Source organism: Scyliorhinus canicula, chromosome 16, assembly GCF_902713615.1.
Source record: "Scyliorhinus canicula chromosome 16, sScyCan1.1, whole genome shotgun sequence".
Taxonomy (NCBI): Eukaryota; Metazoa; Chordata; class Chondrichthyes; order Carcharhiniformes; family Scyliorhinidae; genus Scyliorhinus; species Scyliorhinus canicula.
The window spans coordinates 87,114,020-87,141,688 of NC_052161.1; the positions used below are offsets into that span (position 1 = coordinate 87,114,020).

At 55.5% G+C, this 27,669-nt stretch overlaps 1 protein-coding gene across 1 annotated transcript in view; it reads left to right on the top strand.

Moving 5' to 3' along the window:
• The window catches only part of LOC119951012 (rootletin-like), a 71,795-nt gene that overhangs the window by 17,712 nt on the left and 26,414 nt on the right, over positions 1-27,669 (top strand). The window contains exons 5-10 of the mRNA XM_038774045.1: positions 8,274-8,495; positions 9,944-10,143; positions 22,966-23,148; positions 24,672-24,816; positions 25,562-25,708; positions 25,849-26,079. Coding sequence (XP_038629973.1) covers positions 8,274-8,495; positions 9,944-10,143; positions 22,966-23,148; positions 24,672-24,816; positions 25,562-25,708; positions 25,849-26,079 — 1,128 coding nt within the window. The remainder of the gene's footprint in view (positions 1-8,273; positions 8,496-9,943; positions 10,144-22,965; positions 23,149-24,671; positions 24,817-25,561; positions 25,709-25,848; positions 26,080-27,669) is intronic.

Sequence of the window (27,669 nt, forward strand, 5' to 3'; positions counted from 1 at the left end):
CACGCACACTCAGACACGCACACTCAACACGCACACTCAGACACGCACACTCAGACACGCACACTCAGACACGCACACTCAGACACTCACACTCAGACACGCACACACAGACACGCACACACAGACACGCACACTCAGACACGCACACTCAGACACGCACACTCAGACACGCACACTCAGGCACGCACACTCAGGCACGCACACTCAGGCACGCACACTCAGGCACGCACACTCAGGCACGCACACTCAGGCACGCACACACAGACACGCACACTCAGACACGCACACTCAGACACGCACACTCACACGCACACTCAGACCGCACACACAGACACGCACACACAGACACGCACACTCACACGCACACTCAGACACGCACACTCAGACATGCACACTCAGACACGCACACACAGACACGCACACTCTGACAGGCACACATAGACACGCACACTCAGACACGCACACACAGACACGCACACTCAGACACGCACACTCAGACACGCACACTCAGACACGCACACTCAGACACGCACACTCAGACACGCACACTCAGACACGCACACACAGGCACGCACACTCAGACACGCACACTCAGACACGCACACTCAGACACGCACACTCAGACACGCACACTCAGACACGCACACTCAGACACGCACACTCAGACACACGCACACTCAGACACGCACACTCAGACACCACACCTCAGACACGCACACTCAGACACACACTCAGACACGCACACTCAGACACGCACACTCAGACAACGCACACTCAGACACGCACACTCAGACACGCACACTCAGACACGCACACTCAGACACGCACACTCAGACACGCACAGTCAGACACGCACACACAGACACGCACCTACAGACACGCACACTCAGACACGCACACTCAGACACGCACACTCAGACACGCACACTCAGACACGCACACTCAGACACGCACACACAGACACGCACACAGACACGCACACTCAGACACGCACACTCAGACACGCACACTCAGACACGCACACACAGACACGCACACTCAGACACGCACACTCAGACACGCACACTCAGACACGCACACTCAGACACGCACACACAGACACGCACACACAGACACGCACACTCAGACACGCACACTCAGGCACGCACACTCAGGCACGCACACTCAGGCACGCACACTCAGGCACGCACACTCAGGCACGCACACTCAGGCACGCACACACAGACACGCACACTCAGACACGCACACTCAGACACGCACACTCCGACACGCACACACAGACACGCACACACAGACACGCACACACCAGCACAGACACGCACACTCAGACACGCACACTCAGACACGCACACTCAGACACGCACACACAGACACGCACACTCTGACATGCACACATAGACACGCACACTCAGACACGCACACACAGACATGCACACTCAGACACGCACACTCAGACACGCACACTCAGACACGCACACTCAGACACGCACACTCAGACACGCACACTCAGACACGCACACTCAGACACGCACACACAGACACGCACACTCAGACACGCACACTCAGACACGCACACACTCAGACACGCACACTCAGACACGCACACACAGACACGCACACTCTCAGACACGCACACTCTCAGACACGCACACACTCAGACACGCACACTCAGACACGCACACTCAGACACGCACACTCAGACACGCACACTCAGACACGCACACTCAGACACGCACACTCAGACACGCACACAGACACGCACACTCAGACACGCACACTCAGACACGCACACTCAGACACGCACACTCAGACCCACACTCAGACACGCACACTCAGACACGCACACTCAGACACGCACACTCACACACGCACACTCAGACACGCACACTCAGACACGCACACTCAGACACGCACACTCAGGCACGCACACTCAGGCACGCACACTCAGGCACTCACACTCAGGCACGCACACTCAGGCACGCACACTCAGGCACGCACACACAGACACGCACACTCAGACACGCACACTCAGACACGCACACTCAGACACGCACACAGACCGCACCACACAGACACGCACACACAGACACGCACACTCAGACACGCACACTCAGACACGCACACACAGACATGCACACACAGACACGCACACACAGACACGCACACATAGACATGCACACATAGACACAGCACAGACACGCACACACACACGCACACTCAGACACGCACACTCAGACACGCACACTCAGACACGCACACTCAGACACGCACACTCAGACACGCACACTCAGACACGCACACACAGACACGCACACTCAGACACGCACACTCAGACACGCACACTCAGACACGCACACACAGACACGCACACTCTGACATGCACACATAGACACGCACACTCAGACACGCACACTCAGACACGCACACTCAGACACGCACACTCAGACACGCACACTCAGACACGCACACTCAGACACGCACACTCAGACACGCACACTCAGACACGCACACACAGACACGCACACTCAGACACGCACACTCAGACACGCACACTCAGACACGCACACTCAGACACGCACACACAGACACGCGCACTCTGACATGCACACACAGACACGCACACTCAGACACGCACACTCAGACACGCACACAGACACGCACACTCAGACACGCACACTCAGACACGCACACTCAGACACGCACACTCAGACACGCACACTCAGACACGCACACAGACACGCACACTCAGACACGCACACTCAGACACGCACACTCAGACACGCACACTCAGACACGCACACTCAGACACGCACACTCAGACACGCACACTCAGACACGCACACACAGACACGCACACACAGACACGCACACTCAGACACGCACACTCAGACACGCACACTCAGACACGCACACTCAGGCACGCACACTCAGGCACGCACACTCAGGCACGCACACTCAGGCACGCACACTCAGGCACGCACACTCAGGCACGCACACACAGACACGCACACACAGACACGCACACACAGACACGCACACACAGACACGCACACACAGACACGCACACACAGACACGCACACACAGACACGCACACACAGACACGCACACTCAGACACGCACACTCAGACATGCACACTCAGACACGCACACACAGACACGCACACTCTGACATGCACACATAGACACGCACACTCAGACACGCACACACAGACACGCACACTCAGACACGCACACTCAGACACGCACACTCAGACACGCACACTCAGACACGCACACTCAGACACGCACACTCAGACACGCACACACAGACACGCACACTCAGACACGCACACTCAGACACGCACACTCAGACACGCACACTCAGACACGCACACTCAGACACGCACACTCAGACACGCACACTCAGACACGCACACTGTGACATGCACACACAGACACGCACACTCAGACACGCACACTCAGACACGCACACAGACACGCACACTCAGACACGCACACTCAGACACGCACACTCAGACACGCACACTCAGACACGCACACTCAGACACGCACACTCAGACACGCACACTCAGACACGCACAAATGCACTCTCACACACAAAGTCAAACTCACACACACCCACTCACACATACTTACACTCACAGACACACACTCACTCACTCACATATAAATAAACAGTACGCTGTACACAGACACATACAGACAAAACGATATGCACCTAGTCGACCCACACTCTCTCTCTCGACCTCTCTCGGCATCTTTGTTTGTCTCTCTCTCTCTCTCTCTGTCTCTCAGTCTCTCGCTTTCTGTCTCTCTCTCTCTCAGTCTTTCCATCTGATATGACCATCAATTCACACGACACGTGGTTGGAAGTGAACAGTGGTTTTAATAGTCTTTCAACAGAGCCTGCCTGTGATGAGATGAACTGGCAGGCAGGCTCACGACTGCCAAGCTTTATACTTCTGGTTAGTGGGAGGAGCCATGGGCGGAGCCAAGGCAGAGCTGCACAACTGCTCGTATACCGAGCTTACATAGACACAGTACATCATATATAATAACAGTGTGAATTTCACGGACTGTGATTCACCACATTCACCCCCTGTAAACAATTGAGTCCAGCGGGGGTGATGTGTCTACAAAATCCAAATTACGAGTTACAAGTTACAATTTACAGGTTATAAATCACAAATTAAGTCGATCCGGCGGCTGAGTCGTCCTCTGGGATCGTCGAAACACTGGGGTTGCCGCCTCTTCTGGTGGCTGGGCTGTGGCGGTCGGCGAGGGGAACATGGCGGACTCCGGGGGTGATTCGGTCAGAGCTTCGTATCCGACTGGTTCGACTGGTGACGGGGAGCACCGGAAACCCAAGGGCGCGGGGGCACGGAGCACGGGCAGCAAAACTGCAGGCATGGGGGCGCCGGGCACGGGGGCGCGGAGCAAGGGCAGCAAAACTGCAGGCGTGGGGGCGCCGGGCGCGGGGGGGTTGGGAGAGGTATAGTGCGAGGGGTATCTCAGCGGAGGTAGTGTCGGTGTTGGATCCTGCAGGCGCCAGGTTCCGGAGGGAAACAGTGTCCTGACGGCCGTCAGGGTACTCTATAAATGCGTAGTATGGGTTCGAATGGAGCAGGAGCACTCTCTACGAGTGGGTCAATTTTGTGAGTCCGGACGTGCTTCCGGAGGAGAACCGGGCCCGGTGACTTCAACCATGCTGGGAGCGAAACCCCCGTGGTAGTGCCCCTGGAAAAAACAAATAGCCACTCATGAGGGGTGTGGTTGGTGGGCGTACATAGGAGGGACCTAATAGCATGGAGCGCGTCGGGGAGGACCTCCTGCCAATGGGAGGGCGGGAGATTCCTGGACCGGAGGGTCAGTAGGACGGTCTTCCAGACCGTCGCGTTCTCCCTCTCCACCTGCCCGTTCCCCCTGGGGTTGTAGCTGGTAGTCCTGCTCGAGGCAATGCCCTTGTCGAGCAGGTACTGACGCAGCTCGTCGCTCATAAAGGACGAACCCCTGTCGCTGTGTACATAGCTGGGGAAACCAAATAGGGTGAAGATGCTGTGCAGGGCCCTAATGACTGTGTGGGAGGTCATGTCGGGGCACGGGATAGATAGCAAAGGGAAAGCGAGAGAACTCGCGATGATGTTCAAGAAGTACACATTCCTATTGGTCGAGGGGAGTGGCCCTTTGAAATCTATAGCGAGGCGTTCAAAGGGCCTAGAAGCCTTAACCAGTCTGGTCTGTAGAAGTGCGGTTTGCTCTCCGCGCAGATCGGGCAATCCCTGGTGATGGCTTTTACCTCCTCGGTGGAGAAAGGCAGATTTCGGGCTTTGAGCCGGGTGACCCCCGGGTGGCAGAGGTCATTGTGGATAGCTTTCAGGCGGTCGTCTTGCGCGCTGGCGCATGTTCCGCGGGACAGGGCATCTGGGGGGTCGTTGAGCTTCCCCAGTTGATACATAATGTCGTACTTGTAGGTGGAGAGTTCGATCCTCCACCGTAGGATCTTATCATTTTTGATTTTGCCCCTTTGAGAGTTGTCGAACATAAAGGCAACTGATCTTTGGTCGGTGATGAGGGTGAACCTCATACGGTCCGGGTCGGGGCCCAGGACTCCGTTCTCCACTACATAGCCGAGGATGGCTAGCCTGGTCATGCAGAAAATGCCGTGAGGTTGAGCTTCTGGGCCGTCTGGAGAAATCGATCGAGGTTAGCGTCGTGGTCCTGCTGGTCGTGGCCGCAGATGGTGACGTTATCCAGGTATGGAAACGTGGCCCGCAGCCCGTACTGGTCCACCATTCGGTCCATTGCTCGTTGGAACACCGAGACCCCATTCGTGACGCCGAAGGGAACCTGGAGGAAGTGGAAGAGGCGGCCGTCGGCCTCAAACGCCGTGAAGTGGCGGTCCTCCGGGCGGATTGGGAGCTGGTGGTATACAGACTTCAGATCCACCGTGGAAAATACTTTATAATGGGCGATCTGATTCACAATATCTGCAATCCTGGGGAGGGGGTACACATCAAGGAGCGTGAACCGATTAATGGTCTGGCTATAGTCCACTACCATTCGGAATTTTTCCCCGGTCTTGACGACCACCACCTGAGCTCTCCAGGGGCTATTACTGGCCTCTATGATCCCCTCACGTAGGAGCCTATGGACCTCGGTTCTGATAAATACCCTGTCCTGCAGGCTGTACCGCCTGCTGCGAGTGGCTACGGGTTTGCAGTCCGGCGTGAGATTGGCAAAGAGTGGAGGGGGGTCGATTTTTAGTGTGGCGAGGCTGCAGATAGTGAGTGGGGGCAAGGGCCCGCCGAAGCTGAGTGTGAGGCTTTTGAGGTTGCACTGGAAGTCGAGTCCCAGTAGGAGTGGGGCACAGAATTCGGGGAGCACATACAGCTGGAAGTTCGAGTAGCTGGCGCCCTGAATCGTTAGGGTTGCGACAGTGCGCCCTTGGAGGTGAACAGAGTGGGAGCCCGAAGTGAGGGAGATAGTTTGCCGTGCAGGAAAAATAGGGAGCGAACAGCGTCTTACCAGATCTGGGTGTACGAAGCTCTCGGTGCTCCCGGAGTCGAAGAGGCACGGTGTCCTGTACCCGTTGATTTGAACGGTCATTAACGAGTTGCGGAGGTGTTTCGGACGCGACTGGTCCAACGTGACCGCGCTGAGTTGCGGGTAGTCGGCGGCTCGATCAGCTGTGCTGGAGTGGCCCCGTGATGACTGTCCTCTGAGTTCGTAGTCTTCAAGGTGAGTTTCAGAGTTTGAAGAGGATGGATCCCAAGGTGGCCACCCCCATGAGTCGCACATGGCCGGCCGCATGGAGGAGGGTTGCCAAGATGGCCGCCCCATGATTCGCACATGTCGGGTGGGGGTGGAGTCGGCATACGGGCCGCTGCATTTCAGGGCCTGCGAGCCTGCGAGTTTTGGAAGCGAGTGCTCTGGGCTGCGGGAGAGTTTGGAGAGGGGGATTTCTTCGCCAGGCAGACCCGGGCATAGTGTCCTTTGCGACCGCAGTTGCTGCAGGTCACGTTGCGGGCCGGGCAGTGCTGCCGTGGGTGCTGGGGCTGTCCGCAAAAATGGCACACTGGGGCTGCGTGATGGCTGGGTGGCTGCGCGGTCGAGGCCTGGGGCAGTCGCTGGTCGGGGGCCCAGGATGGGGTCGCTAGGTCCGCGGGGAACGAGGTGAGGCTGCGGAATGAGACCTCCATAGTGGTAGCTAGTTCAACTGTGCCCTCTAAGTTCTGGGCCCCTTTTTCAAGCAACCGCTGGCTCACATAATTCGATCTGAGGCCTGCCACGTACAGATCTCTACCGGCAAGTTCCATGTGCTGTTCGGCTGATACAGCTTGGTAATTACAGTCCCAAGCTAAAATCTTTAAATCCCGCAGGAATTCTTCCAACGGCTCCGCGGGGCGCTGACGGCGGGTCGTAAAAATATGGCGCACGTAGACCTCGTTGATGGGCCTCACGTACATTGTATCTAGCATGGCTAGGGCCCCCGGATACGAGTTGGTACTATTGAGTTGAGAAGATATACGGTGGCTCACCCTTGCGTGCAGTAGGCTGAGTTTCTGCTCCTCTGTAGTTTCAGCAGTACTTGATTCAGCCAGGTAGGCCTTGAAACATCTGAGCCAGTGCTGAAAGATTTCTCTTGCCTCTGCAGCCTGCGGGTCGAGTTATAGTCGGTCAGGTTTGAGGGCTGATTCCATAGTTGTTTCTTCGATTTCTTCTTGTTTCCAAAGACTATTAAATTGATGTGACCATCAATTCACACGACACGTGCTTGGAAGTGAACAGTGGTTTTAATAGTCTTTCAACAGAGCCTACCTGTGATGAGATGAACTAGCAGGCAGGCTCACGAATGCCAAGCTTTATACTTCCGGTTAGTGGGAGGAGCCATGGGCGGAGCCAAGGGTGGAGCCCAGTACAAACTCCTCATCTCCCCCTATGGGCAGAGCCGCGCAATTGCTCGTATACCGAGCTTACAAAGACACAGTGCATCATATATAATAACAGTGTGAATTACACGGACTGTGATTCACCACACTATCTCTCTCAGTCTCTCTATCCATCTCTCTCTCTGTCTCTATCTCTCTCTCTGTCACTCTGTGTCCTTGTCTGTCTCTCTCTGTCTGTCTGTCTCTCTCTCTTTCTGTCTGCCTATATCTCTCTCTCGCTCTCTATCTTTCTGTCTGTCTGTGTCTCTCTCTCTTTCTCTGTCTCTTTGTCTCTTTCTCCAGTTCCCTCTCCCTCTCACCCATTTTTCTGTCTCTCACCCTAGGCTGTCATGCTGGATACAGAGGATGCCTTGATCTCCCCCAATGCCTCCGAGGGAGGCCCGCACACCCCCCGTCCCAGAGGCACCTCTCCGTTCTCTCCCGCCCGCCGCCTGCCGTCGCCCAGTCGAGGGCATTCTCCTGCCCGCTTGCTGCCTGCCGCTGTCCCCAGCTCCACCCTCTCTGCCATCCGCTGCGGCCTGAGGAAGAAGCAGATCTTCATCCAGGTGAGCTGCAATCACTGTACTGGGGGAGGGGGGAAGGGGGGTGGGGACGCGTGAGGAGGGGGTCCTTGTGGGGTTTGGGGCAGAATGGGGGGGGTGAGGGCGGATGAGTTCTGACTGCTTGGTTTGAAAGGGGGGGATGGGAGTTCACATTCCCGAAGCTGCACTGGTGAAATTCCACTCGCTATTTGACTGGAGGAGGCATCGCAGCTGGATTTGATCGCCTGCAGTGGGTTAGCAGAGTGTGACGAGAGGCTGGAATCTGGGGAGTGGATTTCTCGGTGCCCCAATTCCCCTCACCTCACTCTGCATCGCAGATGCCAAATCTACACACGCCCCCCCCCCCCCCCCCCCCCACCCCCACCAACACTCTCACATTAATAGATCCGTCTCCCTTTGCACAGTCGGAGCAACCTGCTCCGGGATTGCTCACGTTTCTGGCCCCAGGCATGCCCCACCCTTGAGCTCCGGTTCTCTATACGATTCCCGCCGTAGTTGAATTGCCGCCGGTTTCCATTTGTCTCTCTCTCTCTGTTCTGCCCATCATGTCTTGTTGCCTTTTTTTACTCGCTATAAATATGGCAATCAATAAGGTTGCCATTCTTTCTTTAGCTATCGATCTTATATTGCTCTCAGAGTCGCCAGGAATCAAATGATACCGCCACAAGGTTCAACCGGGTACCGATCAAAGAGCCAAACAACCAGTTAGTTAGTTCAAGATCAGTGGTACTTTATTTATGCACAAGATTAATTTACACATGCAACATAAACACTACTAGTTAAACTACACCTAACAACTATGACAACCTGTACTTAACTTCAGGCACCTGGCTTAGGTCAGAGGAACATTGGCCTTTGTTCGATTCTGGATCTATCGGGTCTGGAGAAGTAACTGCTGCTCAGCTGGGCTCATCCGTCTGGTAGCGAGCGTTGAACTTGAACTTGCTTCTGGGTGGTACTGCAGTTGGAGATGGTCGTTGCCGGAGTGCCAGGTCCAAAAGAGATCGAACACGTGGCAGTGTCTCTCTTTATCCTTGGGCGGTCCTTAGGTTTGGACCCAGTTAATTGGGCAGTTCTCGATCACTGCCTTCGATCTGAGCCAATAGAGGGGCGGGTGCCTTGATGGCTGGGCGTGTCCTAAGCGGTCATTGACCCTGTTGTTGATGCCTCCTGGGTACAGAGAGTGGCACCGAAATTTCTGGGATTGTATCGATTACCTGAGTATCTATCCTTTGGTTTACGGAGATGGGCCATTAATTGCTAATCGGTTGGGGGTTTTGATGCTGACTGGATTCTTTGCTCACAAATATACATTCAGGCCCTGTGCCTGCCTGAATCTTACATTGTCCACATTTCCCTTTAGGCTTTGCGAATGTCCATGTTTCTTGCTGTAAGTGGCCATCCCAGATGGCTGCGGTCTCACCCTCTCTCTTTTGCCCCGATGTGCCCAGGATCTGCAGGGCAAGACGGCGGAGGCCCAGGAATCGGCGAGCGCACTGAGGAAGCAGCTGATGGACTGCGAGGGGCATCGTCAAGCGCTGGAAGTGCAGCTGGCGGGAATACGGGAGGAGAACCAGGACCTGCAGTGTCGCCACGGCGATTCACAGAGGGAGATGGACACCCTCCGGAAGCGAACAGAGACACTCATCTGGTAGGGAGTCAAACCACCCCCCCCAAACTCTCCCTCTCACATTCATCCTCTCCCTCCATCACACTCCCATTTCCTCCCTCCATCTTTCCCTGTTACTCCCTTGGAACCTCTAACATTCCCTCTCTCCCCCCTCACACGTCTTCACTCAAGATTCCCTCCCTCCCCTGCTCTGCCGTCATTCTCACATTCACCCTCTCTCCCTCTTTCACGTTCTACTACCCACACGCTTACCATTTTGCCCTACTCTCCTCTCTCTCCCTCCCTCTTTTTCTCTCTCTCTCTGTCTCTCTGCTACTATCTGTATCTCTCTCTCTCTCTGTCTTGTTCTCTTTTTCACTCTGTCTCTTTCGCGCTCTGTCTTCCTCTCTCAGCCTCTCTCTGTCTCTCTCTTCCTCTGACTCTCTCTCTCTCCCACTCTCTCTGTGTATGTCTCTCTCTCTCTGTCTTGTTCTCTTTCTCTCTCACTCTCTCTGTCTCCCTCTCTCTGTCTTTCTGCTCCTTTCTCCCTCTCTCTCTGTTGTGACCGAAGGCAAGGACTCCACACATAGCCAGACAACAGGATACAAGAAAGTTTATTCTATTAATCCACAATATAGTAACTCTCTGATGCACGATCAATAATTCCCGAAGCGAGATTGGAGTACAATTGAAGGCTTTATTGAGCTAGATGTTTCCCCCAGCAGCGCAGGTACAGAATGCAGCAGCTGGGGAGACACAGACTCTTATACTCCGCCTCACTGTGGAACCAGCAGGCAGGTTTCACCAATGGTCTTACAGCATCGTGTACCTCCAACACCAATGGTCTTACAGTATCAGGTACCTCCAACACCAATGGTCTTACAGTATCAGGTACCTCCAACACCAATGGTCTTACAGCATCGTGTACCTCCAACACCAATGGTCTTACAGTATCAGGTACCTCCAACACCAATGGTCTTACAGCATCATGTACCTCCAACACCAATGGTCTTACAGCATCGTGTACCTCCAACACCAATGGTCTTACAGTATCAGGTACCTCCAACACCAATGGTCTTACAGCATCATGTACCTCCAACACCAATGGTCTTACAGTATCAGGTACCTCCAACACCAATGGTCTTACAGTATCAGGTACCTCCAACACCAATGGTCTTACAGTATCAGGTACCTCCAACACCAATGGTCTTACAGTATCAGGTACCTCCAACACCAATGGTCTTACAGCATCGTGTACCTCCAACACCAATGGTCTTACAGCATCGTGTACCTCCAACACCAATGGTCTTACAGCATCGTGTACCTCCAACCTAGGTACCGTAATACCTCTATTACCGACTACCACATTCACGCCCTGTTAAAAAAAAAGGGTCCGCCGGGGGTTGTGGTCTCGCGTTATATAGTGGGGGCGGTGGTACAGTGTTTTGCCTTTTACATGTCACACAAATTATTTACAGGTATTTATTTACAGGTACACTTCATAATGAAGCTATTAGTCGATCGGGGGACCTGGTCGTACTCTGTGCTTGTCACAGTTTCGGCGGTGATGCAGGCGCCGGCTCGGGCATCCATGACTCCGGGAGCGTGGCTTCTTCAGCTTCATCACCCCTGGGCGGGGCCAGTGGAAGGACCGATCCCCCTGAGAAGGGGGCAGCCGTGGTGTGCGCCGGTGGGAGGGTGGGTGGGGTTGGTGAGGGGGGGTGTGGGTGGGGATCCAGCGGGCGCCAGGTCCCGGAGGGAGACCGTATCCTGCCGGCCGTCGGGGTAAGACACATAAGCGTACTGAGGGTTAGCATGAATGAGGTGGACCCTCTCGACCAGCGGGTCCGACTTGTGCGCCCACACGTGTTTGCGGAGCAGAATGGGTCCAGGAGCTGCCAGCCAGGTTGGGAGCGAGGCCCCGGAGGAGGATTTCCTAAGGAAGACAAGGAGACTTTCATGAGGTATTTGGTTGGTCGTGGTACACAGTAATGATCAAATGGAGTGGAGAGCATCAGGAAGGACCTCCTGCCAGTGGGAGACTGGGAGATTTCTGGACCGTAGGGCCAGTAGGACAGTCTTCCAGACCGTTCCATTCTCCCTCTCCACCTGCCCGTTTCCCCTCGGGTTATAACTGGTCGTCCTGCTTGAGGCAATGCCCTTGCTGAGCAGAAATTGACACAGCTCGTCGCTCATGAAGGAGGATCCCCTATCGCTGTGGACGTAGGCGGGGAAACCGAACAGGGTAAAGATGCTGTGGAGGGCTTTAATGATAGTGGCAGCAGTCATGTCGTGACAGGGGATGGCGAACGGAAACCGGGAGTACTCGTCAATCACGTTCAGGAAGTACGTGTTGTGGTTAGTGGAGGGAAGGGGCCCTTTGAAGTCCATGCTGAGGCGTTCAAAGGGGTGGGAGGTCTTCACCAGGTGTGCTTTCTCTGGCCGGTAGAAGTGCGGCTTGCACGCCGTGCAGATTTGGCAGTTCCTGGTGACGGTCCTGACCTCCTCGATGGAGTAGGGCAGGTTGCGGGTTTTGATAAAATGGAAGAAACGAGTGACCCCCGGGTGGCAGAGGTCATCGTGGAGGGTCCGGAGTCGGTCCACTTGTGCGTTGGCACATGTGCCGCGGGATAGGGCATCAGGAGGCTCGTTTAGCTTCCCGGGACGATACAAGATCTCGTAGTTGTAGGTGGAGAGCTCGATCCTCCACCGTAAGATCTTATCGTTCTTTATCTTGCCCCACTGTGCATTATCGAACATGAAAGCTACCGACCGTTGGTCAGTGAAGAGCGTGAATCTCCTGCTGGCCAGGTAATGCCTCCAATGCCGCACAGCTTCTACTATGGCCTGGGCCTCATTTTCAACGGAGGAATGGCAGATTTCATAGGCATGGAGGGTGTGTGAGAAGAAGGCCACGGGCCTATCCACTTGGTTGAGTGTGGCCGCCAGAGCTACGTCAGATGCGTCGCTCTCGACTTGGAAGGGAAGGGATTCATCGATTGCGTGCATCGTGGCCTTTGCGATGTCTGCCTTTATGCGACTGAAGGCCTGGCGGGCCTCTGCCGACAGGGGGAAAACCGTGGATTAGATTAGTGGGCGGGCCCTGTCCGCATAATTGGGGACCCACTGTGCGTAATATGAAAAAAAACCCCAGGTAACGTTTCAGGGCCTTGGAGCAGTGTGGGAGGGGGAACTCAATGAGGGGGCGCATGTGTTTGGGTCGGGGCCTATGGCTCCATCGTGCACTACGTAGCCGAGGATGGCTGGACGATCGGTGCTGAATACGCATTTCTCCTGGTTGTAGGTCAGGTTAAGGAGACTGGCAGTATGGGGAAATTTGCGGAGGTTGGTGTCGTTGTCCTGCTGGTCGTGGTCGCAGATGGTGACGTTGTCAAGGTACGGACACGTGGCCCGCAAACCGTACCGGTAAACCATTCGGTCCATCTCCCGTTGGAAGACTGAGACCCCATTTGTGACACCGAAGGGAACCCTCAGGAAGTGGTAGAGTCGCCCATCTGCTTCGAATGCAGTGTACTTGCGGTCGTCCGGGTGAATGGGGAGCTGGTGGTAGGCAGACTTGATATGCGGGGAGAGGGTACGTGTCGAGCTGCGAATACCTGTTGATAGTCTGACTATAATCGATGACCATCCTGTGTTTCTCCCCGGTCTTTACAACCACTACTTGAGCTCTCCGGGGGCTGTTGCTAGCCTCGATAATACCTTCCTTCAGTAACCGCTGGACTTCTGACCTAATGAAGGTCCGGTCCGAGGGTGCAGTCCGTTAAGATGACGGTGCTCCCGAGGTTTTTGTTCCTGTTCCAGTGCCTCCCCATCCTTATCCCGAAGGCCTTTTTTTAGGAGGGTCAACAGGAGTATCACGGGATTTGTGTGGGCGCATGGGACTCCGAGGGTTAGAAGAGTGTTCCTGGAACGGGGCAGGGATCGGGGGGCTGGCATTGCCCAACCTCTGTGGGTACTATTGGGCTGCCAACGCAGCGATGGTGCGTAAGTGGGTAATGGACGAGGAAGGGGCAGCATGGAAGAGGATGGAGGTGGCGTCATGTGTGGGCGCGAGCTTGGAGGCGCTGGTAACGGCGCCGTAGCCGCTCCCTCCAATGAGGTATACCACGAGCCCGGTGGTGGCGGCTGCCCTCAAAATATGGGGGCAATGGAGACGGCATAGGGGAGAGGGGGGGGGCTCGATGGATGCCCCGATACGGGGGAACCATCGGTTTGTTCCAGGGAGCATTGATGGCGGATTTCTGGGCTGGCACAGGGTAGGTGTTAGGTGGTTGAGGGACCTGTTTGTGGATGGGAGGTTCGCGAGCTTGGGGGAGTTAGAGGGGAAGTTTGGGCTCCCCCCGGGGAACATGTTTAGGTACATGCAGGTGAGGGCGTTTGCCAGGCGGCAGGTGAAGGGGTTCCCCTTGCTGCCCCCACATGGGGTGCGGGACAGGGTGCTCTCGGGGGTGTGGGTTGGAGGAGGGAGGATTTCGGACATATACCGGGTAATGCAGGAGGTAGACGAGGCCTCGGTGGAGAAACTGAAGGGTAAATGGGAAGAGGAGCTGGGTGAGGAGATTGAGGAGGGGACGTGGGCGGATGCCCTGGAGAGAGTGAATTCCTCCTCTTCCTGTGCAAGGCTTAGCCTCATATAGTTCAAGGAGCTGCATAGGGCCCACATGACTGAGTCGAGGATGAGTAGGTTTTTCGGGGGCGAGGACAGGTGTGCGAGGTGTTCGGGGAGCCCAGCGAACCACACCCATATGTTTTGGGCATGCCCAGCACTGGGGGAGTTTTGGAAGGGGGTAGCAAGGATGGTGTCGAGGGTGATGGGATCCAGGGTCAAGCCAGGCTGGGGACTCGCAATTTTTGGGGTTGCAGTGGAGCCGGGAGTGCAGGAGGCGAAAGAGGCCGGTGTGCTGGCCTTTGCGTCCCTAGTTGCCCGGCGGAAGATCTTGCTCCAATGGAACGATGCAAGGCCCCCAAGCGTGGAGGCCTGGATCAATGATATGGCGGGGTTTATCAAATTGGAGAAGGTGAAATTTGCCCTGAGGGGATCAGTACAAGGGTTCTTTAGGCGGTGGCAGCCTTTCCTGGACTTCCTGGCTGAACGGTAGGGAAATAGGCCGGCAGCAGCAGCAACCCGGGGGGAGGGAGGGATGGAGGTGGAGGGAGGGGGGAGGGAGGGGGGAGGGAGAGGGGGAGGGAGGGAGGGAGGGGGGGAGGGAGAGGGGGAGGGAGGGAGGGAGGGGGGGGGAGGGAGGGAGAGGGGGGGAGGGAGAGGGGGGGAGGGAGGGAGGGAGGGAGGGAGGGAGAGGGGGGAGGGAGGGAGGGAGGGAGGGAGGGAGAGGGGGGAGGGAGGGAGGGGGGAGGGAGGGAGGGGGGAGGGGGGAGGGAGGGGGGGAGGGAGGGAGAGGGGGAGGTGGAGGGGGGGAGGGAGGGAGAGGGGGGAGGGAGGGAGGGGGGGAGGGAGGGGGGAGGGAGGGAGGGAGGGGGAGGGAGGGAGGGATCGGTGGGAGGAGAACTGTGTACATGGGTTTGTGGGATGTGGCGGGTGTTATCTCTTTCCCTTTTGTTGTTTGGGTGTTCTTTTGTTTTTTTCTTTTGTTTGTAGTTGCTTTTGAAGTTGGGTGGGTGTTGTTCTTTGGTTGCTACCGTGGTTGTTTTGTTAATAGAGTTGAGATGTTTACATTTTGTAAAAATTTCAATAAAAATTATTTTTTTTTTAAAATGAAGGCCCGGTCCTGGGCACTGTACCGTCTGCTCCTGGTGGCAACGGGTTTGCAATCAGGGGTGAGGGGTTGAGGGTCGCGAGGCTGCAGACAGTGAGGGGGGTATAGGGACGCCGAATTTAAAGGTTAAGCTCTGGAGGTTACATTGGAAGTCTAACCCTAGGAGCGTGGCAGCGCAGAGGTGAGGGAGGACGTAGAGTCGGAAATTATTAAACTCTACCATGGGCAGCATGGTAGCATCGTGGTTAGCATAAATGCTTCACAGCACCAGGGTCCCAGGTTCGATTCCCGGCTGGGTCACTGTCTGTGTGGAGTCTGAACGTCCTCCCCGTGTCTGCGTGGGTTTCCTCCGGGTGCTCCGGTTTCCTCCCACAGTCCAAAGATGTGCGGGCTAGGTGGATTGGCCATGCTAAATTGCCCGTAGTGTCCTAAAAAGTAAGGTTAAAGGGGGGGTTGTTGGGTTACGGGTATAGGGTGGATACGTGGGTTTGAGTAGGGTGATCATGGCTCGGCACAACATCGAGGGCCGAAGGGCCTGTTCTGTGCTGTACTGTTCTATGTTCTCTTCCCTAGACTGTGAGGTTAGCTATGCAGTACCCCTTGATCTCTACAGAGTGAGACCCGGAAGCCAGGGAGATTCTCTGGTTGACTGGGTGTATAGTGAGGGAGCTGCGCCTTACCGTGTTGGGGTGTATAAAGCTCTCTGTGCTCCCGGAGTCGATCAGGCAGGATGTCTCGTGTCCGTTGATGAGTACTATCGTCGTAGCGGTCGAAAGAGTTCGGGGCTGAGACTGGTCCAGTCACCGAGGCGAGTCGTGGCCGAAGCTGGTGGGATTCCTCGGGCGGTGTGCGGTCATCCGAATCGGGGTCTTGAGACTCCAACCAAGATGGTGGCGCCCACGGGTCGCACATGGCCGGGGGTGGGCAAGGTGGCAGCGCCCATGAATCGCACGTGGTCTCTGGGGAACAAGATGGCGGCACCCGGGGTCCGCACATGGCTCGCGGGATCGAAGATGGCGGCGCCCAGGGGCTGCACGTGGCCTGCGATAAGAGTAATGGCGGCGGCCCCGGTTCGCCCTCGGAGACGGCGGCGACCGCCCGGGCCTGGCATACCGCCAGAAAATGCCCCTTCTTTCCACAACCCTTGCAAGTTGCGGAGCGGGCCGGGCAGCATTGCCGGGGATGCTTGGCTTGCCCGCAAAAATAACATCAGGGCCCCCCGGGGTTGCCTGGCAGCCGCGCAGCACACACTTGTGGGGGTTGGGGGATGCATCAAAAATTGGCTGCGGGTGGGGTCCATGCTGCCCATGGGGCTTCCACCCGGTCGGGGACATACGCTCGGGCGTTGTGGGAGGCTACGTCGAAGGGGCTTGCGTGGGCCCATGCATCCTTGAGACTTGGCGTCTGTTTTTCCAGCAGCCGCTGGAGGATCTGGGAGGACAGCATACCTGCAACGAAGGCGTCCTGGATTAAAAGTTTGGTGTGGTCGTTGGCTGAAACTTGCGGACAGTCACAGTTCCTACCTAGTACCAGAAGTGCGCGGTAGAACTCGTTTAGCGATTCCCCTGGAATTTGTCGTCTGGTAGCTAGAAGATGTCGGGTGTAAACCTGATTTACTGGGCGGATGTCGTGTCCTTTCAACAGGGTCATCGCGGCCTCGAAACCGTCCGTGTCTTCGATGAGCGTGTAGATTTCTGGGCTCACCCTTGAGTGGAGAACTTGCAGTTTCTGATCCTCCGTGGGTGTAGTTGAGGCCGTCCTGAGGTACCTGTTGAAGCACGCCAGCCAGTGTTTGAAGGTTGCCGCTGCGTTTACCGCATGGGGGCTAAGTTGCAGACACTCCGGCTTGATGCGGAGCTCCATTCTTCAAATCTAGTTCAATAAATTGATGCACTAAATCAATAACTCCCGAATGGAGATTGTAGGACAATTGAAGGCTTTATTGAACTAGATGTGTCCCCCAGCAGCGCAGGTACAGAATGCAGCAGCTAGGGAAACACAGACTCTTATACTCCGCCTTACTGGGCGGAACCAGCAGGCAGGCTTCACCAATGATATTGCTGTCTCAGGTACCTCCAACCTAGGTACCGAAATACCCCTAATACCGACTACCACACTCTCTATTCCACTCCACTCCGCCTGAGGAACAGTCCGTGTAGAGTTTGCACTTTCTCCTCTTGTTTGCGTGGATCTCACCCCCACCACCCAAAAAGATGTGCAGGAAGGGCAGCACGGTGGCTCAGTGGGTTAGCACTGCTGCCTCACGGCGGCGAGGTCCCAGGTTCGATCTCGGTTCTGGGTCACTGTCCGTGTGGAGTTTGCACATTCTCCCCGTGTTTGCGTGGGTTTTGCCCCCACAACCCAAAGATGTGTAGGGTAGGTGGATTGGCCGCGCTAAAGTGCCCCTTAATTGAAAAAAATTAATTGGGTACTCTAAATTTAAAAAAAAGATGTGCAAGGTAGGTGAATTGGCCACGCTAAAATTGCCCCATGATCGGAAAAAATAATTGGTTACTCTAAATTTAAAAAGAAAATAAAAAAACACAGTACCCTCTCACTCTCCACTCCCCTCAGGGTCCACTTCCCCGGCCTGGGAGCAGACCAGGATTTATATCCTGTGCAAGTTCCTCCAATTGGGAGGAAGCTCCGCCCCCTAATCCCCCGGGGTTTTAGTATTCCAAGGTGCAGGAGGGCAATCTAATACAATGTCGGTTCAAATCCCTGAGGGCCTATCGGCTGTGGCACGAGATTGGCGGCTGTGCGGCCATGTCAGAACAGCGTCACTGTCGCGGCGGTGCTGGATGGGCCTGCGGACGTGGCGGTTACCTCGGCTTCCTGACAGCCGGCGGGTATAGTGAGCGGGGCTCCCACCTCGGCGGGAACTCGGGAACCCCCTGGCAGCACGGCAGGGTGGCCTCTGATCCTGAGTGGGGGGGTCTCTGAACGTCGCTCTGGTGGCTCCCGGTCCTGTCGGCCCATGTGGTCCAGGTGGCGGTGTGCTTCATTTCCCTGGATCCGGACCGTGGAGGTTACCAGTCCTGTTGGCCCATGTGGCCCAGGTGGCGGTGTGCTTCATTTCCCTGGATCCGGACCGTGGAGGCTCCCGGTCCTGTTGGCCCAGGTGGCGGTGTGCTTCATTTCCCTGGATCCGGACCGTGGAGGCTCCCGGTCCTGTTGGCCCATGTGGCCCAGGTGTCGGTGTGCTTCATTTCCCTGGATCCGGACCGTGGAGGTTACCGGTCCTGTTGGCCCATGTGGTCCAGGTGACGGTGTGCTTCATTTCCCTGGATCCGGACCGTGGAGGCTCCCGGTCCTGTTGGCCCATGTGGTCCAGGTGGCGGTGTGCTTCATTTCCCTGGATCCGGACCGTGGAGGCTCCCGGTCCTGTTGGCCCATGTGGCCCAGGTGACGGTGTGCTTCATTTCCCTGGATCCGGACCGTGGAGGCTCCCGGTCCTGTTGGCCCATGTGGTCCAGGTGGCGGTGTGCTTCATTTCCCTGGATCCGGACCGTGGAGGCTCCCGGTCCTGTTGGCCCATGTAGTCCAGGTGGCGGTGTGCTTCATTTCCCTGGATCCGGACCGTGGAGGTTACCGGTCCTGTTGGCCCATGTGGTCCAGGTGGCGGTGTGCTTCATTTCCCTGGATCCGGACCGTGGAGGTTACCGGTCCTGTTGGCCCATGTGGCCCAGGTGGCGGTGTGCTTCATTTCCCTGGATCCGGACCGTGGAGGCTCCCGGTCCTGTTGGCCCATGTGCCCCAGGTGGCGGTGTGCTTCATTTCCCTGGATCCGGACCGTGGAGGTTACCGGTCCTGTTGTGTGGATGACCGCGCCAGGGATCCAAGTGGCGCCCGCCCTGACGTTTCGTACAGTGTCCGCACTGCCTGTCTTGAAGTTGCGTAACTTTGGGCCCCGTGTGTCTCCCTCGTCGGGCTGTCCTGGCATTGACAGATCCGTGCCCCAATATCGGGAGAACGAGACTGAGGAGAGCCCTGAGTCCTCGCCCCATGAGTAATTCTGCCGGCGCGAACCCAGCCGTGGCGTTGTGCGGTAACTAAAACAGGAATCGAACCAAACCCGTCTCCCAGGGTCCTGCGGCCATTTTTTGCATTGCCCTCATAAAGGATTGGACCCGCTCGTTCGGCCAACTATTTGAGGCGGGGTGGTACGGGGCAGTACGGACATGCCAGATGCCATTCGCAGACAAGAACGACGCAAGTTCCCACCTGGTGAATGCCGTTCCATTGTGAGATACCAGGACTTTGGGTAAACCGTGCGTGCTCGTGTGGTTGCAGTAGGAACCCTGTGTACCTCCAGCCACATAGAATGGGCGTCCAGAAGCATGAGGATCATGCCCCCTGCAACAGACTGGCAAAGTCTATGTGGACTGGTGACCGTGGCTGCTCAGGCCATTCCCAGGGGCTGCCGGTGGGGATCTTTGGTGCTCCTGGTACCCAGCACTGTTGTGGGCCACCCACTCTATCTCAGAGTCCAGTCCGGGCCACCAAATTTTTTTTTTAAGTTAAGGTACCCAATTCTTTTTTTTCCCAAGGGGCAATTTAGCGTGGCCAATCCACCTACCAGTCACATCTTTGGGTTGTGGGGGTGAGACCCACGCAAACACTGGGAGAATGTGGAAACTCCCCACGGACGGTGACCCGGGGCTGGGATCGAACCTGGGTCCTCAGCGCCGTGAGGCAGCAGCGCTAACCACTGTGCCACCGTTCCACCCTTGCATTTTTACCTTTGGCACCCCCAGGTGTTGTGGAGATTTTTCCATGAGGACCTGCTACCCTGCTTGGGTACGACTATGTCCCTCACAAAAGGACGCCACCCTCGACACTCGTCTCTGACAGCTTTGAGGGTTAGGCCTTCAGTTCATTCAGCAGCAGCCTGTGCTGGGCCCGTGACAATTTCCGGTCCGTCTGGGCCCACTGGGCTGCCGTCAGCGGCAGAATGTCTAAAGAAGTGGAGGGGGGGGGCTATCCTCTCCACGGCCGTGTCAGGTAACGGCGGCTTGTGGAGAGGGGCAGGTGGCTTAACCCATCTGCATGCGGAATCTTTGTGCCCGGATGATGCTCCAGGGTATATTCCTAAGTGGCGAGCAGCAATGCCCATTGCTGGACCCGGGCCGTCGTGATCGGCGAGATCACTCGGTCCTCTTTAAACAACCCCAACAGGGGCTTACGGCCCGTGTGTATCGTCACTGTGTGTCCATAAACGGATTGGTGGAATAGTTACGCGAGCCGTCGGGCGTGCGCTGTGCCAGCACTGCTCCAACACCGTACGTCGAGGCGCCGCACGTAAGGATCAACGGTTTTGACGAGTCGAAATGGGCAGTGACTCGTCTGACGAGAGGCACCGCTTGACTTGTCGAAAAGCCCTCTGGTGTGAGGGGCCCAGTCCCAACGCTGTCCTTTCTTCAGCAGTTGGTGGAGCAGGTTGGACAACAAGGCTATCCGGGGATGGGTTTTCCGTAATAATTCACAGACCTGGGAGAGAGAGAGAGAGAGAGGGGTGCTCCATGGGGTCACGGGGGATGGGGACCTGGCGGATTGCCCGTATCCTGTCTTCCACCGGATGAAGGCCCCTGCTGCCTACTTGGTAGACCTCGGTGGAAGTGCGTCGGCCATGGTGCGGACATGGAAATACCTGGGCTGAGTGGGCTCATCCACGCTGCTCAAGGCCATCGCTATCTTTATTGTGCCGAGGCCTTTGGAAATTTAGCCAGCACCCCTTCTGTGGGTACATCTGGCATACGTGCTGCCAATCCAGTCACAGATGTCACAGCCAATCATTTAGGGGTCACAATAGTAACTCTCTCTCTCTGTCTCTCCCTCTTTGTGCCTCTGTGTCTCTCTCTCTCGCTATCTGTTTATCTCTCAGCCTCTCCCACTCTCTCTCTATCTGTCCCTCACTCTCAGTCTCACCATCTCTCTGTGGGTGTTTCTCTCTGTCTCTCACTCTCTCAGTCTCACCATATCTCCCTCTCTGTCTCTCTCGGTCTGTCTCTCTGCGTTTCTCATAGAATTTACAGTGCAGAAGGAGGCCATTCGGCCCATCAAGTCTGCACCGGCTCTTGGAAAGAGCACCCTACCTAAGCCTACACCTCTACCCTATCGCCGTAACCCAGTAACCCCCACCCAACCTTTTTGGACACTAAGGGCAATTTAGCATGGCCAATCCACCTAACCTGCAAATCTTTGTACTGTGGGAGGAAACCGGAGCACCCGGAGGAAACCCACGCAGACACAGGGAGAACGTGCAAATTCGGCACAGTCAGTTACCCAAGCCAGGAATCGAACCTGGGACCCTGGAGCTGTGAAGCAACTGTGCTAACCACTGTGCTACCGTGCAGCCCAACCCTCAATCTCACTCTCTCAGTCTCACTGTCTCTCTCTCTCTCTCTGTCGCTCCATTTCTCACTCAGCTTCTCACTCTCTGTCTCGCTCCGTTTTTATTTCTCTGTCTCGCTGTCTCTGTCTCTCACTCTCGGTCTCTCTCTGTCTCTTTGGGTCTCCCTCTGTCTCTCTCTGTCTTTCTCTGTCTCTCTCTGTCTCTCTTTGTCTCTCTTTCTCTCTCTTTCTCTCTCTCGGTCTCTCTGCGTCTCGTCATTTTTCACTTAGTTTCTCACTCTCTCTATCTCTCTCTCTGTCTCTCTCTCTCTCTGTCTCTCCGTTTCTGTTTCTCTCTGTCTCTGTTTCTCTTTCTCTCTCTCTCTCTCTCTCTCTCGGTCTCTCTGTGTCTCGTCATTTTTCACTTAGTTTCTCACTCTCTCTATCTCTCTCTCTGTCTCTCTCTCTCTCTGTCTCTCCGTTTCTGTTTCTCTCTGTCTCTGTTTCTCTCAGTTTCTCACTCTCTGTTTCTCAGTCTCACCGTCTCTCTCTCTGTCTCTCTCTCTCTGCGTCTCATTCTCCGTTTCTCTCTCTCAGTCTCACCGTCTCTCTCTCTCTGTCTCTCTCTCTCTCTGCGTCTCACTCTCCATTTCTCTCTCTCAGTCTCACCGTCTCTCTCTCTGTCTCACCGTCTCTCTCTCTGTCTCACCGTCTCTCTCTCTGTCTCTCTCTCTCTCTGCGTCTCACTCTCCATTTCTCTTTCTCAGTCTCACCGTTTTTCTCTCTCTGTCTGCAGTGCCCGTTCCCAGTTGGAGCAGTCAGTCCAGTCTCTGAGAAACCGTCTTGATGCACAGGAGCAGGAGATCCAGAGTCTAAGGCAGAGGAATATCGAGGCTGCCCGTCAGTTTGAGGAGCTGGAGGCGCAGAGGGACGAGGGGAACAGAGAGGGGGAACGAGCAGCCAAGGAGACAAAACGCTGGTAAGGATCGAGGCTACACTGACACAGGGTTAATCTGCCTCAGACAGATAAACCCAACAGCTTCTCTCTCTGTTTCTCTCTCTGCCTTTGTGTCTGACTGTTTCTCTCTGTCTCTCTGCCTCTCTCTGGTCTCCCTGTTCCTCTCTTTCTGTCTGTTTCTGTCTTTCTCTCTAGTCTCTCTCTCTCTGTCTCCCTCTCTGTCTCTCTTTCTGTCTATCCCCCTCTGTCTCCCTCTCCCTCTCTGTCTCTCCCTCTCTGTCTCTCCCTCTCTGTCTCTATATCTCTGTCTCTATATCTCTGTCTATATCTCTGTCTCTCTCGGTGTCACTTGCTGTGTTTCTCTCTGTGTGTCTCTCTCTCTATATCATCCTCTCTCTCTGTATACCTCCCTCTGTCTGTCTCTCTCACTCTTTCTCTCTCTGTCCCTGTCTTTCTCTCTCTCCCTCTCCCTTTGTTCCTCTCTCTCGCTGTGTCTCTCACTCTCACTCTCTCTGTCTCTCTTGCTTTCTGTCTCTCTCGCACTCTCTTTCTCTCTCTCTCTGTTTCTCTGCCTCTTACACTCTCTTTCTCTCTGCGTCTCACTCTCTCTTTCTCTATATCTCTCTCACTCTCTCTTTCTCTCTGCCTCTCTCACTCTCTCTTTCTCTCTACGTCTCTCACTCTCTCTTTCTCTTTCTCTCTGACTCTCTCCCACTTTCTGTCTCTCTCTTTCTCTCTCTCTCTGCCTCTCTCTCTTTCTCTCTCACTCTCTCTGTCTCTCTCTCTCTTTCTCTTTGTCTCTCTCACTCTCCCGCTCTCTGTCTCTCTCACTCTCTCTTTCTCTCTGTCTCTCTCACTCTTTCCCTCTCACTCTCTCATTCTCTCTGTCTCTCTCTCTCTTTCTCTTTGTCTCTCTCACTCTCCCGCTCTCTGTCTCTCTCACTCTCTCTTTCTCTCTGTCTCTCTCACTCTTTCCCTCTCACTCTCTCACTCTCTCTCACTCTCTCTTTCTCTCTGTCTCCCTCACTCTTTCCCTCTCTTTCTCTCTGTCTCTCTCACTCTTTCCCTCTCACTCTCTCTCACTCTCTCTTTCTCTCTGTCTCCCTCACTCTTTCCCTCTCACTCTCTGTGTCTCTCTCACTCTCTCACTCTCTCTGTCTCCCTCACTCTTTCCCTCTCACTCTCTGTGTCTCTCTCACTCTCTCACTCTCTCTGTCTCCCTCACTCTTTCCCTCTCACTCTCTGTGTCTCTCTCACTCTCTCTTTCTCCCTCACTCTTTCCCTCTCACTCTCTGTGTCTCTCTCACTCTCTCTTTCTCTCTGTCTCCCTCACTCTTTCCCTCTCACTCTCTGTGTCTCTCTCACTCTCCCTCTCACTCTCTGTGTCTCTCTCACTCTCTGTCTCCCTCACTCTTTCCCTCTCACTCTCTGTGTCTCTCTCACTCTCTCTTTCTCTCTGTCTCTCTCACTCTCCCTCTCACTCTCTCTGTCTCTCTCACTCTCCCTCTCACTCTCTGTGTCTCTCTCACTCTCGCTCTCTGCAGTCAGCAGCTCCTGGACCAGGCAGAGTTGAGGAACTCCAGGCAGCAGCAGCAGGTATTTGCGCTGAGACAGGGAATGGAGAAGGTGACTCTCGAGAGGGACCTGGCCATTGGCGAACGGGCGGAGCTGAGTACGGCGCTGTCAAAGGTAGGGGAAGCTAAACTGAACTCGGGTCATCATTCCCTCGCTCTCCCCTGCTTCTCTCTCCTCCTCGCCCTCTCTCTCTCTCCCTCAATCCCTCTCTCCCCTGCTTCTCTCTCCTCCTCGCCCTCTCTCTCCCTCACTCTCTCTCCCGCGATCCCTCTGTCTCTCTCCCTCAATCTCCCTCCCCTCGCTCTCTCACCTCACCCTCTCTTCCCTCGCTCGCTCTCCCTCCCTCACTCTCTCTCTCGCTCCCCACTCTCTCGACCTTGTTTGCTCTCTCCCCTCGTTCACTCTTTCCCCTTCGCTGTCTCTCCCCCTCCCTCTCTCCATCCCGCGCTCTATCTCTGTCCCTTGCTCTCTCTCCCATGCTCTCCCTCCCTCATCTCTATCTCCCCCCTCGTTCACTTTCCCCTTTTCTCTCTCTTCTCTCCCTCGCTCTCTCTCCCCATTGTGCTCTCTCCTCATCGCGCTCTGTCCCTCGCCCCCTTACACTGCCTCCCTCGCTCTCTCCACTCACGCTCTCCCCCTCACCCTCTCCCTCATCCAGTCTCACTCGCTCTCTCCCCCTTGCTCTCTCACCCTCATCCAGTCTCACTCGCTCTCTCCCCTTCAATCTCTCTCTCCCCTCTCCCTACCTTGCCCTCTCTTACTCGCTCTCTCTCCCTTCCCCGTGCTCCCTCTCTGATCCTATGCCCTCTCTTTCTGAGGGATTTTAACCTTGCCTCCACCCCCATGCCGACGCCCACAGGTGGAGCGGTCGAACACCGAGCTCAGTCTGTCGCTGGAGAAGGCGCGAGCGGAGGAGGCGGCCTCGCGTGATTCCCTCGTGAAGATGAGCACCCTGAACGAGGCTCTCGCCCAGGACAAGGAGGCACTGAGCAAACTGCTGGAGCAGGTGAAGAACCCGCGAGACCCTGAGAGCGGACGGGGTAGGGAGGGGAGGGAGGCTGTGACTGTCTGTGCCAGAGGCCCACACCTTAATACTTCCCCCCACTGCCCCCCCCCCCCCCCCCTCCCCTCTCTCTTTTCACTCAGATGGAGGATGAGAAGTCATCACTGAGGGCCAAGCTTGTGCAGACGCAGCAAGAGGCAGCTGAGATCCGGCAGGCGCTACAGAGGGGGGAGATCAAGCGGGAGGAGCTGACGGCAGAGGGCCAGAGGCTGGGACAATCCCTGCAGAGCACGGAGAGCAAGACGGAGCGACTGCAGGGCGAGCTGGGCGAGCTGCAGGCCATCATGTCCGAGCTGCGGGAGCAGCTGAGGCAGGTGAGTGTGGGGGGGGGGCGGACATCGGAGGCAGCCCCCACATGCTCCAGCTGCAACACACCACCATTCCTGTCATCTTTATTCCTTTTTTGAAAATTCCTACGGTTCACAACCCTTTGAGTGAAGAAATTTCTCCTCACCTCGATCCTAAACGATCATTCCCCCGATCCTGAGACTTTGTGCCCCCTCCACCCCACACCCCGACCAGCGGGAACAATCTCACAGCCTCCACCCTCTCAGACCCCCTTCGCAATCTTCTATCAATGAGGTCACACCTCGTTCTCCCAAATTCCTGATGATCCCGAGCCAATACCCTCAGCTTCCCATTATAGGATGACCCTTTCAACCTTCGCTGTAACCTCCTCCAACGCGAGTAAGTCATTTCCGAATTTTTGTGAGAAGCCAGAACTGCTCACGGTATTCCAGATGTGGTCACACCAAAAGCTTGTCCAATTGGAGCAAGATTTATTTATCCCTGGTCTTCAATCCCCTCGCACTAAAGGTCAACACCCCATTAGTTAACGTTCTGCATCCCTTGTTCAAGCACAAAGTCTCTCTCAGCATCAACATTTCCAAATCTCAAAATGTTCTTTTCGACTCTTTTGACGAAACTGAATAACTTCACATTCCCCTACAGGAAACCCCGCCCACCACCTTGTTGCACACGCACAAAGTTGGCCCATAGCGCTTTGTAGCCACCACACAGCTTACTACCTCACCGCTTTCACCATCAGCCAATTAAGAGACACGTGTCTCGATGTCCACCAACAAATTCAACAACAAACTCAACATTGAAAAACAGAGGGCGGCACGGTGGCACAGTGGTTAGCCCTGCTGCCCCACGGCACTGAGGTCCCAGGTTCGATCCCGGCCCCGGGTCAATGTCTGTGCGGAGTTTGTACATTCTCCCAGTGTTTGGGTGGGTTTCACCCCCACAACCCAAAGATGTGTCAGGCTAGGTGGATTGGCCACGCTAAATTGCCCTTTAATTGGAAATATTTTATTCAGCCATTTTTATAAAAAACAAAGCATAAGCAAAATTGCACAACATTATAAATAACAAACACCCACTCCAACCCCCCCCCCCCACTGCTCCCCATTATTTCCCCCTTCTCCCATCCAGCCTTCCCCATTTTAACCCCCTAACACACCCTCATTTGACCCTTCAATCCTCCTTGAAGAAGTCAATAAACAGCTTCGACCTTTGAGTGACCCATCAACCAACCCCCTCAGGATGAATTTGACCTTCTCCAGCCTCACCAACTCCACCAGTTTGTCCACCCCACCCCCACTTTCGACGGCTCCGAGGCCCTCCACCCGAGCAAGATCTGTCTCTGGGCTATCAGGGAGCAAATCATAAACTCCATCGCCTCTTCTGGCCAAAATAGTACTCTCCATTCTGGAAAGTCACCCAGAGGCGGGCCGGGTACAGAATCCTGAACGTCACTCCCTTCGTAAAGAAGGCAGCCTTGACCCGGCTAAACCCGGCACCCTCTTTTCGCCAGTTCTGCGCCCAGGTTCTGGTACATCCACAGCTCGTTCCCTTCCCAGATGACCTTCCTCGTCTGCCTCGCCCATCGGAGGATCTCA